Source organism: Microcebus murinus, chromosome 14 (assembly GCF_040939455.1).
Source record: "Microcebus murinus isolate Inina chromosome 14, M.murinus_Inina_mat1.0, whole genome shotgun sequence".
Classification (NCBI taxonomy): Eukaryota; Metazoa; Chordata; class Mammalia; order Primates; family Cheirogaleidae; genus Microcebus; species Microcebus murinus.
Window position 1 is genome coordinate 51,771,242 of NC_134117.1, and position 14,365 is coordinate 51,785,606.

Genomic DNA, 14,365 nt, shown 5'->3' on the forward strand with positions numbered 1-14,365 from the left:
GCCTCCTGAGTAGCTGGGACTACAGGCATGCACCACCATGCCTGGCTAAGTTTTTCTATATATATATTAGTTGGTCAATTAATTTCTTTCTATTTATAGTAGAGACGGGATCTCGCTCTTGCTCAGTCAGGCTGGTTTCAAACTCCTGACCTTGAGCAATCCGCCCGCCTCGGCCTTCCAGAGTGCTGGGATTACAGGCGTGAGCCACCGTGCCCAGCCTCGTTTTTCCTTTATTAAACAATTCTGTTATGAATGTCCATGAGAAGAGCCAATTCTAATAATTTTTATCATAAAATTCATTCTCATTTGAAAATCAGTTAATTTTTGTTGAATTTTGAAGACTGTGATTAGAATGGCCTTTTATATTCTGAATCAGATTAATACATATGTATTTGGATGTCAGTTGAGTGTTCAAAGCTGAGTTAGAAATTATTCTGTGCTAAGTACTATGAAGAATAGAAAAACTGCTTAACAAAAAAAAAAAAATGAGATTCTCAAATTGGGTTTAACAAAAAAAAAAAAAAAAAGAAAAACTGCTTTTAATAAACATGATTTGTCCTCCAGGTCCTCACATTGCAGATATGTGGAAAAAAGAAAAATGTACAACTAACAGAAAATTTGATAGGTTGACAGTAATTTAGAAGAGAGAAAACTTACTCTTGTACTGCTGCCATATTCTGTATAATTAAACATAGGTAATTTATAACTGCAAAATAAATTATATGATATTTATTATACAATTTCAAAATCAGTTGCATATCATGTAGCACTATTGGAGTAAGTGTATTGTTTCACATGGGCACTCCGTTAGGTTTAAGTATTGATATGTTGGCTAAAAAAACCCCAGCCAAAGCCGGGCGCGGTGGCTCACACCTGTAATCCTAGCACTCTGGGAGGCTGAGGCAGGCGGATTGCTCGAGGTCAGGAGTTCGCAACCAGCCTGAGCAAGAGCAAGACCCCGTCTCTACTATAAATAGAAAGAAATTAATTGGCCAACTAATATATATAGAAAATTAGCCGGGCATGGTGGCGCATGCCTGTAGTCCCAGCTACTTGGGAGGCTGAGGCAGAAGGATTGCTTGAGCCCAGGAGGTTGAGGTTGCTGTGAGCTAGGCTGACGCCATGGCACTCACTCTAGCCTGGTCAACAAGCGAGACTCTGTCTCAAAAAAAAAAACAAAAAAAAAACCAGTAAAACCCCAGCCAAGCCTTACTTTATGAAACAAATAATTTTAGAAGTTTAGAAGAGAGAAAATCTCAGGATGAACTGGTTAGGGTAAGATTTAGATCGGCAGAGGAATAGGGATTTGGAGACTAGGGGAAGATGTAGGGCATGTTTATTTGGAGTGCACTGGAGGCAGAGAGTAACTCAGTGTGGCTGGTGGGGGAAAGGGGATAGTGTTGGTAAATTGAATAAAGGTTATGGAGGGCCATGAGATTCATCCTGGAGGAACTAAGAGCTATTGAAGAGCAATCCAAGCAGTATTTTAGAAGATTAGTCTGATAATGGTAATGAAGGATTGATTTGAAAAGAGGTCTCTCAGGCAAGAGAGGCAGAACCCTCTACCAGAAAGCTGTTTTAGGATATAAGAGACAAGGGCTTGAACTTGGATGAGGGCAATGGAACAGAAATCAAAGAACAGATTTTTGGGAATTCTTTAGAGCAGTAATAGCTAGGACTTCTTGCCAGATTGGATTGATGGTGGTGATACTGCACGGGTGCTGGTGTTGGGAGCACAGAAGACAGAAGGGGCAGTCAGGAGTCAGAAAAGATGAAGGCTTTTGTAGGGAAGAATTTAATTTTGCTATGGTTAGAATCGAAGTGGCAGTCAGTATTTCAATAGAAAAAATTTAATCTTCATAGAGAATATTAATTTGTTAATATCTTGCATTTGTTTTATTAGGAGATCATTTTATGGAGAAAAGCTCCTGAAAAACTGAGGAAACAGAGAACAAACTTTCACCAGCGATTTGAATCTCCAGAATCACAGGCATCTGCTGAACAGCCTGAAATGTGAACTGAATAGGAGAAAAAAAGAAAAACAAAAAGCTCCTATAACCATTGAGATTAAATTCAGCAGGTTAAAGATGGTTGCAGCACATAGGAGGGAAAAGGCCAAAACTCCATATATATTAGTCTTCCTTTATATTATATAGTGCTGCATTTATTTTATGATATAATGAAATGTTCTTCATGTATATACATTTAAAAAAGTGCTTTCTTTGAAACACTGGAACTTTCTTAAGCTGCCTTTTTTTTTACTGCACACTTTGATTTGATGATAAGCACTCAGATATGCATCAGCATAAACATTAAAGATTTTCACGTGAGGAGGCTGGTATTTGTAATTTTGCTTTTTTCTGCATAATGTTAATTAGAAATCCTTTTCTTCTCCCTTTTTATGCTAATGATTACCTCTTATTCTCTACATGCAAAAAATTAAATATTTTGCGTTCAAATAAAATTAGAAAACCTGAGTGGTCCTTACAACCTGCAAAGATTGAAAACATGGCATCTCAATATTTTTGAGAATTACATTTGTTTTTACATTTGTGTTTGAGAAATGTATATGGAGTGTCTCACTGTGGGTGCTTCTGAGTACCATTCCATGGCTTCCTGAATTTTATCCTCTTTGAAGTCTCCTCTGGTATGAATATTAAATTTTTCACTAAGGGATTACATAGCATGTCATTGTGGCTACCTTTTTATTTTATTTTATTTTTTTGCCATTTTAAGTCACTGTTTTGCTACTACTTTCCAGTAGTACCGCTGTATGTTTTCTGCAATGTGGAGTTGACTTATGTTGACATTTTAGAATTTGTAAAAACTATTTAATTTTTCTATAAATACTTTGAAACATACATATATTTCAACTTAAGGAATCTTTTTTGCCATAGGAATGCAAGTATCATTTTCTTCACAAATTTATTCTCTTTACTTTTCAGGTGAAAATTTGGGGAAGGGGGGGATTCAGGAGGACCTGTGAAGCATGTAGTTATCTAGATCTGGACAACTTCATGTTTATCTAACTGGAACTTTGGCTAGTTCAAACTCACATTTAAACTTCACCCAGGCTTTTAATTTTAAAACACTAAATTCAAGTCATTTATTTAGAAGTCTCTAGAAAAGGTTACAGTCATCTGTTCATATGCATGGAGTCTGATCTCAAATACACTAAATGTAGTGTGGGAACCAAAATGAAGCCTGCTGTATGGAAACTACTTTAACTTATAGTTCATTGGTTTTTGTACCAATATTTTTTATACACTTCAGCGCAAGTTTTGTCAGTTAACCTTACTTTATGAGTAAGCTAAATAATCCAAATTACATTTCTTTAATCCTGTTTTACTACTATGGCACTTTGATAAAATGGTCAGTAACCAACTTCTTTACTGGCAAAACCTTCCATGTACCATGTGCTGGAACATCTATTTTAAATGTGGATATCTATGAATGGTAATGTTTTCCTTCATTTAAGTGCCTATTCAGAGTTACAGAATTTTAAAATGCCAAATATTTTCATGGTCACTTGCATGTAGTAATCTAGAAAATATTCAAAGAGATTTTGAAAACCAATTGTATTTAACCAGCCTCAAATTGTGCAACATGATGTATAATAAAGAATTTGAAACAGAAACTGAGCTTCCTATTTGAATGATTAAGATAGCTGTGTTCTCAAATCTCTTCTCATTGTTAGACTTATAGTTGAGGATAGGATTGCTCAATAGTTGTGGAAGTTGTAATTTTGACAAGTTTTTATAAATATACTGGTTTCAATTTTAAATAGCTATATAGTGGTTTTAATCAGCTGCCCTAAAACACTTATACACAGGATGCTTATTCACTTTGCTCAAGACTTTCTGTTACGTAGCCAATTTGAAAAATAAAAATTTGAATCAATATTTGGTGATTTTAGTCAAAAGTCAGCCACTGATTTAGAAATAATAAACTGAAAAAGAAATTTGTGTCTTTAATAAAAGTACAGGCTAGGCGCTGTGGCTCAGTCCTGTAATCCTAGAACTCTGGGAGTCTGAGGCGGAAGGATCGCTCAAGGTCAGGAGTTCAAGACCAGCCCGAGCAAGAGCAAGACCCCGTCTCTACTAAAAATAGAAATTAGCCAGACAACTAAAAATATATACAAAAAATTAGCTGGGCATGGTGGTGCATGCCTGTAGTCCCCGCTACTCTGGAGGCTGAGGCAGAAGGATTGCTTAAGCCCAGGAGTTTTAGGTTGCCATGAGCTAGGCTGATGCCACGGAACTCTAGCCCTGGCAACAGAGGGAGACTGTGTCTCAAAAAATAAAATGAAAAGTACAATGTCTAATCCAATGGTTACCACCTCTGGCTGCATGTTAGAATCACCTTAGGAACTTTAAAAAATAACCATGCCTACCCAGGTCCTACTCAGACCAATAAAATCAGAAACTGAGGGGCTGGGACATCAGCATTTTTTTTTTTTTTCGAGACAGCATCTCACTTTGTTGCCCTGGCTAGAGTGAGTGCTGTGGCGTCAGCCTAGCTCACAGCAACCTCAAACTCCTGAGCTCAGGTGATCCTCCTGCCTCTGCCTCCTGAGTAGCTGGGACTACAGGCATGCACCACCATGCCCAGCTAATTTTTTGTATATATATTTTTAGTTGGTCAATTAATTTCTATTTTTAGTAGAGACGGAGTCTCGCTCAGGCTGGTTTCGAACTCCCGACCTCAAGCAATCTGCCCTCCTCGGCCTCCCAGAGTGCTAGGATTACTACAGGCGTGAGCCACCATGCCTGGCCTGGGACATCAGCATTTTAAAAAAAGCTACTGGGGTTAAAAACCACTGATCTAAACCACTTAAATTCTTATATCTCTAGCAAAGAATTTTCTCTTATTGTTTTGATATTGTTGAGGACAAAAAGCTTTTCCCCTATCCTCTTTAGTTTGAATGCTTGAGGGCCTGCAAATTAAACTGACAAGAGACACACAAGAGAAAAGACTGACTTAATCATATACCTATACAAGTACACAAAAATGTGACTCAAAAGGGTGGGTAGAATTTGTGGCTTATGTACCATTTTAATAGGTAAAGTGGTGGGGAGAAATGGTACTTACAGGAAAACAAATGACTTTTAGGAAAGGTGAATGGGCCTTTAGGAGAATAGATGGAAGATGTTAATTCTCAGGATAAAAGTCAACTTTCCCTGGTTGGTCCTAGTGAGATTTACGACAAATTGATTTCTTTTGAGAGGCTGGGCTTTTAGACAGATAAAAGATTTCAAGAACCAAATGCCTTCTGCTCAGAATAATTTTTATGCCTCAGAGGTGTATTCTGGATCCCCTTCAATATAGATCTAGTAGTTGGAATATTCAATTTTAATTCTCATGTGGGTCAATAAAGTCTAGCAGGGGTGGGGAACCTTCAGCCTTATGCGAAATGTGGCTTTCTAGGACCTTAAGTGTGTGGCCTTTTGACTGAATATAAATTTGCAGAACAAATCCTTTTATTAAAAGGGGTGCAGCAGAGAAAGATGAAGTTTTCTTGCCACCTTTGGTGCTTAAAAAAAAAGAATCTTGAAAGAAGGCAGCAGATTCCCCTATGCTGTTCCTTTTATATTCAACTTCAATCTGTTGAGCATGTATAAAAGTTCCCTTCAGGGGTTTATACTAGTTTGGACTGGAACTTAACATTTTAAGTTTCTAATCAGATAAAAACCTAATGAGGAAAATGCGTACCCTTAGATATAAATCCCTTTTTTAGTCTTGGAGTCTTTTATGAGCATAATTCTCTTCATGTCACTCTATCTAAAAATAGTTTAATGGCCAAATTCCACCTTGCAAAATACACCATCAGCTCCAGTTGTGGCAGACTCCTTGAATACTGCCCAATCTTCTGCCTGCACTCCAGCTGACTAATTTCCAGTAAGACTGTCCTGGCATATCTTGCTTGACACCATCTCCAAGATAGGGTTATCCCTTTGCTGTACTGCTAACGCATGCTATGCACACCTCTGGGACTACTTTTATTTATTTATGTTTTTGGAGACAGGGTCTCTCTCTGTTGCCTGGGCTAGAGTGCTGTGGTGTCAGCCTAACTCACAGCAACCTCAAACTCCTGGGCTCAAGCAATCCTTCTGCCTCACCTTCCCGAGTAGCTGGGACTACATGCATGCGCCACCATGTCTGGCTAATTTTTTCTATATATTTTTTAGTTTTCCAGCTAATTTCTTTCTATTTTTAGTAGAGACAGGGTCTCACTCTTGCTCAGGCTGGTCTCAACTCCTGAGCTCAAACGATCCTCCCACCTTGGCCTCCCAGAGTGACAGAATTACAAGTGTGAGCTACTGCGCCCAGCCTAAACACTTTTAAAAGATGTTTAATTCTTTCTGGTACCTGAAATGGTGTAAAGAAAAAAATAAATTGTGTAATTATATGGGTTTTAAGCCTCTTGAGGGCTCATACTGTTTTGATATACTCTGCTCCTTACATACACTCAATAATTGAATAAAAGGATGAACCTTATCTTCCTAGTGATTATAAAACTAAAGGTGCCCTCCTGATCCAAAATGTAATGAAACTAAGAACTATTATGAAACTAAGAACTATTATGCACTCAGCATTAGAATAAAGGAAATGGACAAGGTTTTCTAGGAGTGTTTATCAGGCCCAGGAGTGAAAGCAAGTCAGAGCAGAGTGGGACCCTATGGGTGTGATCTGTACAAATGCATCTGATAGGTTGCCTCCACCTCAGGTTTGGGTAAACTGTAACCAGATTTGGGTGAACTGGTTTACCCAAACCAACAGGTTTGGATACATTGTAACTGTAACTATAATCTCTAAGATCCCTTCCTATTCTAATATTCCATGGTTTTCAAAGTAAATCATAAAAGTTCACTTAGGATAAACAAAAATTTAGTGGCTAGATCATAATAACCTTTAAGTCAGGCCAATAGTAGAAACTTCGAAAAAAATTTGCAGGCAAGGGCCGGGCACGGTGGCTCACGGCTGTAATCCTAGCACTCTGGAAGGCCGAGGCGGGTGGATTGCTCGAGGTCAGGAGTTCAAAACCAGCCTGAACAAGAGCGAGACACCGTCTCTACTATAAATAGAAAGAAAATTAATTGGCCAACTAATACATACAGAAAAAATTAGCCGGGCATGGTGGCGCATGCCTGTAGTCCCAGCTACTCTGGAGGCTGAGGCAGTAGGATTGCTTGAGCCCAGGAGTCTGAGGTTGCTGTGAGCTAGGCTGCCGCCATGGCACTCACTCTAGCCTGGGCAACAAAGTGAGACTCTGTCTCAAAAAAAAAAAAATTTTTGCAGGCAAGGAGTGAGGGAGGGAAATCTATAGGATGTGCTTTTGTGAGACCTTTTTACACCAGGTTCTTTTTTTTTTTTTTTTTTTTTTGAGACAGAGTCTCGATTTCTTGCCTAGGCTAGAGTGAGTGCCATGTACACCAGGTTCTTAATAACAAACACAAAGGCAAAGAAGAGGGAAGAACTTGTTTTATTTCCTACCACCTGGGTTATCTAATCTTCCTTTTCCCCTCACCTATTTATTTATTATTATTTATTAAGTGTGGTCTCTCAGACCATTAGAGTTGCATCACCTGGAACTGTGTTAGAAACGCAAACTCCAGTACTCCACCCCAGACCTACTGAATCAGAAATTTAAGGGATGAGACCCAACAATCTTGTTTTTAACAAGCTTTCCTGATGATTCTGAAGCACCCGAAAGTTTGAGAACCACTGATCTAGAGACACAATTATGATATAATTTTAGTGCTATGACAGAGCCTGTACTAGGTCCTATGGTATGTAAGAGAAGCACTCAATGTGTCAGAGGTACAAAGGTGAGAAATGACATAACTGGTGTGTAGTTCTGGCATGAACAGAATGGTAAATGTGGGGAGTAGAGAATTGAGGCTGGAAGAGGCATAAGGGCCAGGGCTCAGATGCCATACAAATGAATGGAGTGTGAGCTTTATCTGAACACTTATCAGAATCACAGAGGATTTTAATCTGGGGTAACCTAATCAGATTTGTGTTTTCAAAAGATCATTATGGTGCCACTGTGATGTATGGAAGGACACTTGAGAGCACAGAAGGATACCAGTTACATGGTTATTGCATTCACTCATTCATTCAATAAACAAAACATTTATGGCCATTCTAATATATGTTAGGTGCTGTTTATATTTCAATAAATGACACACACTGCCAATAATATGACTGTTCTTTATTTTGTTTAGCAAAGATTTTATGTTGAATTTTCCCATTTCAATGTTTATAGATCTCTGAATGGCTGATGGGGAAAACCTGTATGCACTATCATAAAAGTCAGACTGTATTTTATATCTACAAGGAAGTGCAAATTTACAGTTAAAATAGTTGTGAAAAAAAAATTTTTTTTTCAAAACTATTCTAGGGTTGGACTAGATCTAGAAGACGAGTTACAACTGTTGATTCTGGCCCAATAATTAGTATGCTGCTCCTGGCCAAAAACTCATAGGGTTTGAATAATATTGTTAAAAATGAACAAACAATAAAACACCAAAAACATGCTAAAAGCTATGCAGTGATCATCCACAAGTATAATTATACATCAGCTCATCATCTGGACTATTTCTGCCACTGTTAGCATGTTATGGTGAAAAGCGTATTTCCTTTGAAGCCAGATCGATATAGATTAGTATCTGACTCCACCACTTAATATATAACATTGTGGCAAGTTACTTAACCTCCTGAACCCTATCTATAAACCTATTTACAGATTGAGACTAATACCTCTAAATAGTTATCAGGCATCGTTAACACATTAAAAGAAATTACACAGTGCTTTCCTCAGTTGCATATTAAATGTTTGGTTTATTCCTCATTCTCTCAGTTTCCAAACCGATGAGACATCCTTGTTTATTGACATTTTCTATCACATTCTCAGGGTGGGGAACCTGCAGCCTTCTGATTTCAAGATTCTTTTTAAGCACCAAGGGAGGCAAAAAAAAAAAAAAAAAGCTTTCTCTCTCTCTGCTGCATCCCTTTTAATAAAAGGATTTGTTCTGCAAAATTTGTATTCAGTCAAAAGGCCACACTTAAGGATCTAGAAGACCACATTTCACCTTAAGGCCGCAGGTTCCCCACCCTATTTCTTTGCAAAGTCTCTCCACTCCACATGCATGGTCTCTACCATAATTCAGACACACTCACCCACCACCTGCAGCTAGACTTATTGCTAGGATTACAATTGGTTTTCCTATCTCCATACTTTTGTTTGTTTCAGTCTTTCCTATGCACTTCCTAAACTAATTTTTCTTCTTAAGTAAATCACAGAATGAGGCCTGCCTCAACTCTGTTATTTAAAAAAAAAAAAAAATTTTTTTTTTTTTTTTGAGACAGAGTCTCACTTTGTTGCCCAGGCTAGAGTGAGTGCTGTGGCATCAGCCTAGCTCACAGCAAACTCAAACTCTTTGGGCTCAAGTGATCCTCCTGCCTCAGCCTCCTGAGTAGCTGGGATTACAGGCATGTGCTACCATGCCCGGCTAATTTTTTCTATATATATTAGTTGGCCAATTAATTTCTTTCTATTTATAGTACAGACGGGGTCTCGCACTTGCTCAGGCTGGTTTCGAACTCCTGGCCTTAAGCAGTCCGTCAGCCTCGGCCTCCCAGAGTGCTAGGATTATAGGCGTGAGCCACCAAGCCCAGCCTAAAATTTTTCAATATGCCTTTTCCATGCCTTACTTACCACTTTTCTATGTCTTGTTTCATTTGCTTTCAAGTCTGGCACAAATTTCCTTATGGCTCGAAAGTCGCTTCTTTCTTTGAACTGTCATTAGCCTATTAGAATAATAAATATTTGTATTATTTAATGTGTGTTGTTATTACAAAACCAGATCAGAAACTCTGAGGGCGAGGGATCATCTTGTATCTTTTTTTTTTTTTTTTTTTTTTTTTTTTTGAGACAGAGTCTCGCTTTTGTTGCCCAGGCTAGAGTGAGTGCCCTGGCGTCAGCCTAGCTCACAGCAACCTCAAACTCCTGGGCTCGAGTGATCCTTCTGCCTCAGCCTCCCGGGTAGCTGGGACTACAGGCATGCGCCACCATGCCCGGCTAATTTTTTTTTTTTTATATATATATCAGTTGGCCAATTAATTTCTTTCTATTTATAGTAGAGACGGGGTCTCGCTCTTGCTCAGGCTGGTTTTGAACTCCTGACCTTGAGCAATCCGCCCGCCTCGGCCTCCCAAGAGCTAGGATTACAGGCGTGAGCCACAGCGCCCGGCCCTCATCTTGTATCTTGATGTTAAAAATTATTTTGTATATCAAAGGCACATAGTAAATTGTTACTAGAATCCTATTTAACATACAATGTTACATAACACATTCCTTCTAGTTGCAAGAGTTTAATGATTTAAGTGGGAAAAGCTAAGCTTGTTTCGAATTTAATGTGTTGCAACCTCATGTGAAGACACAGTATTCAACTAACGCAAATAAGACTACAGCATTGCAGAGCAGATACTTTTGTCATATGGTTGTGACAAATCAGCTGCTAGGATGATATAAACAAACTGCTCACATTAAAGAGCTTACACGGGTGTCGTACAAGGGGTTTAATAGCACAACAAAATTTCTCAGCGACCATTCTGAGGTGCAGGTCAAGTTATGTTCTCCAACGTTATCCTATTAGGAAACGATGGTTCATAATGCAAAACTTTGGGGAAATGCTCCTTGGTGTTTGAGTCCGCAAGCCACTGCTCATGCTCTGAGCACAGGCACTGGCTGCTCCAGCAGCCCTGCCAGCACCGCTCCCCTCAGTGCCCACGTGCTTCGGCGCACGTGCGGACCAAACACGCCAATTTGCGTCACGTGACACAGCTAGCAGGCCCCCTCTTCTCAGTGACGTCACAAAGATGCCTGCTTATTTTCCCTTCTTTAGAGAAAGCTAACCTCAATCGCTTAAAGAGAGAACGAGAACACGAATTGATCTTTACTGGTTTTCTCGTCGAAGCTTCTCTGTCCGTGTGAGAGCAGACTTACGGCGCTACTTTCTCTTTCCTGATCGGGCGTTTTCCTGGGCAGCTCACCTGCCCGGCTTTGGGGCTTTCCGGGCCGCCGGCGCCGGAGGAGTGCGTCACTGTCCACCGCCGTGTCCACGGGCTGTTCTGGGCATCCTTAGGGCCTGCGGCCTCGATGTCCTTCCCCCGGTGTGCCCTGTTGTGGGCTCGGTTCCCGGCGGGGCGCCAGGCTGGCCACCTGGCAGCCCTCTGCTCTGCCCTTCGTCCCCACTTTGGGCCCTTTCCTGGGGCTCTGGGGCGCGTTCCTGCCGTCGCCACCGCCTCCTCCTCTGCCTCCGGTGGCTCCAAAGCCCCGAACACGTCCTTGTTCGTGCCCCTGACTGTGAAACCTCAGGGCCCCAGCGCCGATGGCGACGTCGGGGCCGAGCTGACCCGGCCTCTGGACAAGAGTGAGTGGGAACTAGCGAGGGCGGCGGGGGGTGGTGCCCGCCGGACGGAGGCGGGCAGGTAGGACGCTGCACCTCTCTGCCTGGGCGACCCAGGTATCCTCGAGCGTTGTCATCCTGAGTGTCAGTGTCTGCCTCCCTCGCTGGTTTGCGAGCCCGCAACGCTTGAGGCTGAGTCATCCTTAACGTCTTGTCCCTGAAGTGGCCTTTTCCCTTTCGCCGTCCTGCTCTCTTAATGTTTTAAACACTCTTGTGTTGGGACGACTTTACTTTGAGTCGTTAGGTGGACCGACTTCTTGTTCTCCCATTCCTCTTTGTTCCTTCCCCGCCCCCAGAACTGTTGCTTGTGAGAAGGGGCGAGAGGATGAGGCAGTGGAAAGCCAGCAGGGGACTTCTTTCAGGATTATTTGTCATTGACCTGGCGCTGATGGAAACCAAACACTGTTAGGCTGTATGGTAGTTGCCAGGAGGAACCAGGCTCAGATCCAGATCTCCTCTTTTCAAGAAACCTAGTGGTCTTGTGGGGAGGAAGGACATATGGATAATCCGCTGTAATACATGGTGGAACATGACAAGATAGAAGAAGGTAGGGTGTCTAAGCCAAAGGTGGTAGGTGCCCTACTCTTCCCGGCTCCAGAGAGAAAGGGAAAGTGTAACACCGGTGAGTGGCAGTGGGTTTTGTTCCGCAAAACTAACTTTGGGTAGGTTTGACAGAGAGGCGTGTGAATGTTGTCAAGGTAGATTTTGGATTATATGGGCGATTAGGGCACGAGGGGGAGTGTGCTCTGACCAAGTGAAAGTCTGGGAGGTTGAGGGAATGCTATCCAGGAGGTTTCCAAGCAGTTCACCTCAAGAGGCAACACTGGTGCCTACTGTAACTTTAAAATATAGACTATAACATGCTGTGGGTCAAATCTTGTTTTTCAGAGCAGAAGTACAGTACTTTCACTCAAAATGTGATGAAATTCATAGTAAATGTTAGTCTTTGACTTGTTCTTCCAAGTCAGGGATAAGCAAGGCCTTTCACTTTACTTGGAGTTGGGGATTGTCTTAGTTCTTTTTCTGCTGCTATAACAGAATACCTGAGACTGAGTAATTTATAAACAATAGAAGTTTATTTGGAGCACAGATCTGGAGGTTGAAAAGTCTAATATTGAGGAACAGCATCTGGTGAGCCACAGGTCCTCTGATCAAATACCTGGTAGTCTTTTGTTTCTTCCACCCCTCACCTCCTACATCTAATAATAATCCAGGCTTCCTCAAACTACGGCCCATAGGCTACATGTGGCCTGCTGAGGACATTTATCTGGCCCGCCGTGTGTTTTTGCCACCGCTGCCTGTTCTGCTTAGTAGCCGACTCGTCCCAGGCCCACAGTGCACATGTGTGGAATGTGCACTGCACTCTCCAACGGCCCTCCAACGGTCTGAGGGACAGTGAACTGGCCCCCCTGTTTGAAAAGTTTGAGGACCCGTGTAATAATCTGAAAGTCCAGTTGACAAGTCTTGTTGATTCTACCTCTTACATATTCAATTCATTCATTTTCCTCCTCCACTACAACCGACTTAGCCTATATTACCAGGTATGTCTTTTAACTGGACTGTCGACATAGCCCTTCACATATCTCCTGTATACCTTTGATCTCTGCATTCCATTCTCTACCTGCAGACAGAATGTTCTCTTAAAAAGATCTTAATTATGTTGCTCCCCTGCAAAGAATTGCTTAATGTTTTCTATCGTTCTTAGTTGAAAAGGGTCCCCGAGCCTTAACATGGCCTGAAAGGCCCTGTCTTTTCTAGCCTGGGTACCTCTTTAGCTTCATTGCCTGCACTCTCCATGCTTCAGTCATATGGATGAAATGTACACTTCTGCTCCAGGCCTTTTACACATGCTTCTCCTTCTGCCTGGATTACTCCTATAGTCCCTTCAGTTTTAAAAACTTTATTTTATTTTTATTTATTTATTTCCATGTTGCCTAAGCTGGTCTTTGACTCCTGGGCCAAATAATCTTCCCACCTCAACTTCCCATGTAGCTGGGATTACGGATGTGTGCCAATGTGCCCAGCTCTTAAATTTTATTTTTAATTGACAAATGATAATTGTATATATTTAATGGGGTACAGTGTAATGTTTTGACATGTGCTTACATTGTGAAATGATTGAATCAAACTAATAAATTCATCAGCTCGCCTACTTTTTTTTGTGTGGTATGAAAAAATGTCTATGAAATAACAGAACTAAAAAAAGCAACACACACAATTAAATGTTCTCAAGACAGGAAAATGTTGGACACACTCTCCTAGACATCAGCCTAGGCAAAGAATTTATGAAGAAGACCCCAAAGGCAATCACAGCAGCAACAAAAATAAATAAATGGGACATGATCAAACTAAAAAGCTTCTGAACAGCCAAAGAAATAGTCATGAAAGTAAACAGACAACCTACAGAATGGGAGAAAATTTTTGCATCCTACACATCTGATAAGGGGCTGATAACTAGAATCTACTTAGAACTCATGAAAAACAGCAAGAAAAAAATCAAACAACCCTATCAAGAAATGAGCAAAGGACATGAACAGAAACTTTTCTAAAAAAGACAGAAGAATGGCCAACAAACGTGAAAAAATGCACATCTCTAGCTGACTCTTCTTGATTTTTTAAAGTAGCTTAAATACTTCTTTCTGACAAATAAAGTAGATTAAGTTTCCAAGCTTTGTTAGCATCCTCTATTTCCCCTGCTTAACACTCATCACGTTGTAATTCTTGATCAGTGATTGTATTCATACACCAGCTTCCATGTTGGCTTCAGGAGGACATGGCCACAAGGGTCTTGTTCACTGCCCTATCTCCAGTTTGACACATTTATTCAGTTCTCCAACAAATATTTACTGAGTATTTTATGTAGTAAGCACTGTCTAGGCATGCAGTAAATG

General features: G+C 40.8%; 2 protein-coding genes across 2 annotated transcripts in view; both read left to right on the forward strand.

The window, feature by feature from the left end:
• The window catches only part of VPS26A (VPS26 retromer complex component A), a 46,338-nt gene extending 44,008 nt beyond the window's left edge, over positions 1-2,330 (forward strand). The window contains 1 exon segment of the mRNA XM_076010060.1: positions 1,904-2,330. Within this exon segment, the coding sequence (XP_075866175.1) occupies positions 1,904-2,017 (114 nt within the window). The 3' untranslated portion in view covers positions 2,018-2,330.
• Positions 2,331-11,001: 8,671 nt separating this feature from the next.
• Positions 11,002-14,365, forward strand: part of SUPV3L1 (Suv3 like RNA helicase) — a 31,538-nt gene continuing 28,174 nt past the window's right edge. Inside the window, exon 1 of the mRNA XM_012762661.3 lies at positions 11,002-11,438. Coding sequence (XP_012618115.1) covers positions 11,165-11,438 — 274 coding nt within the window. The 5' untranslated portion in view covers positions 11,002-11,164. The remainder of the gene's footprint in view (positions 11,439-14,365) is intronic.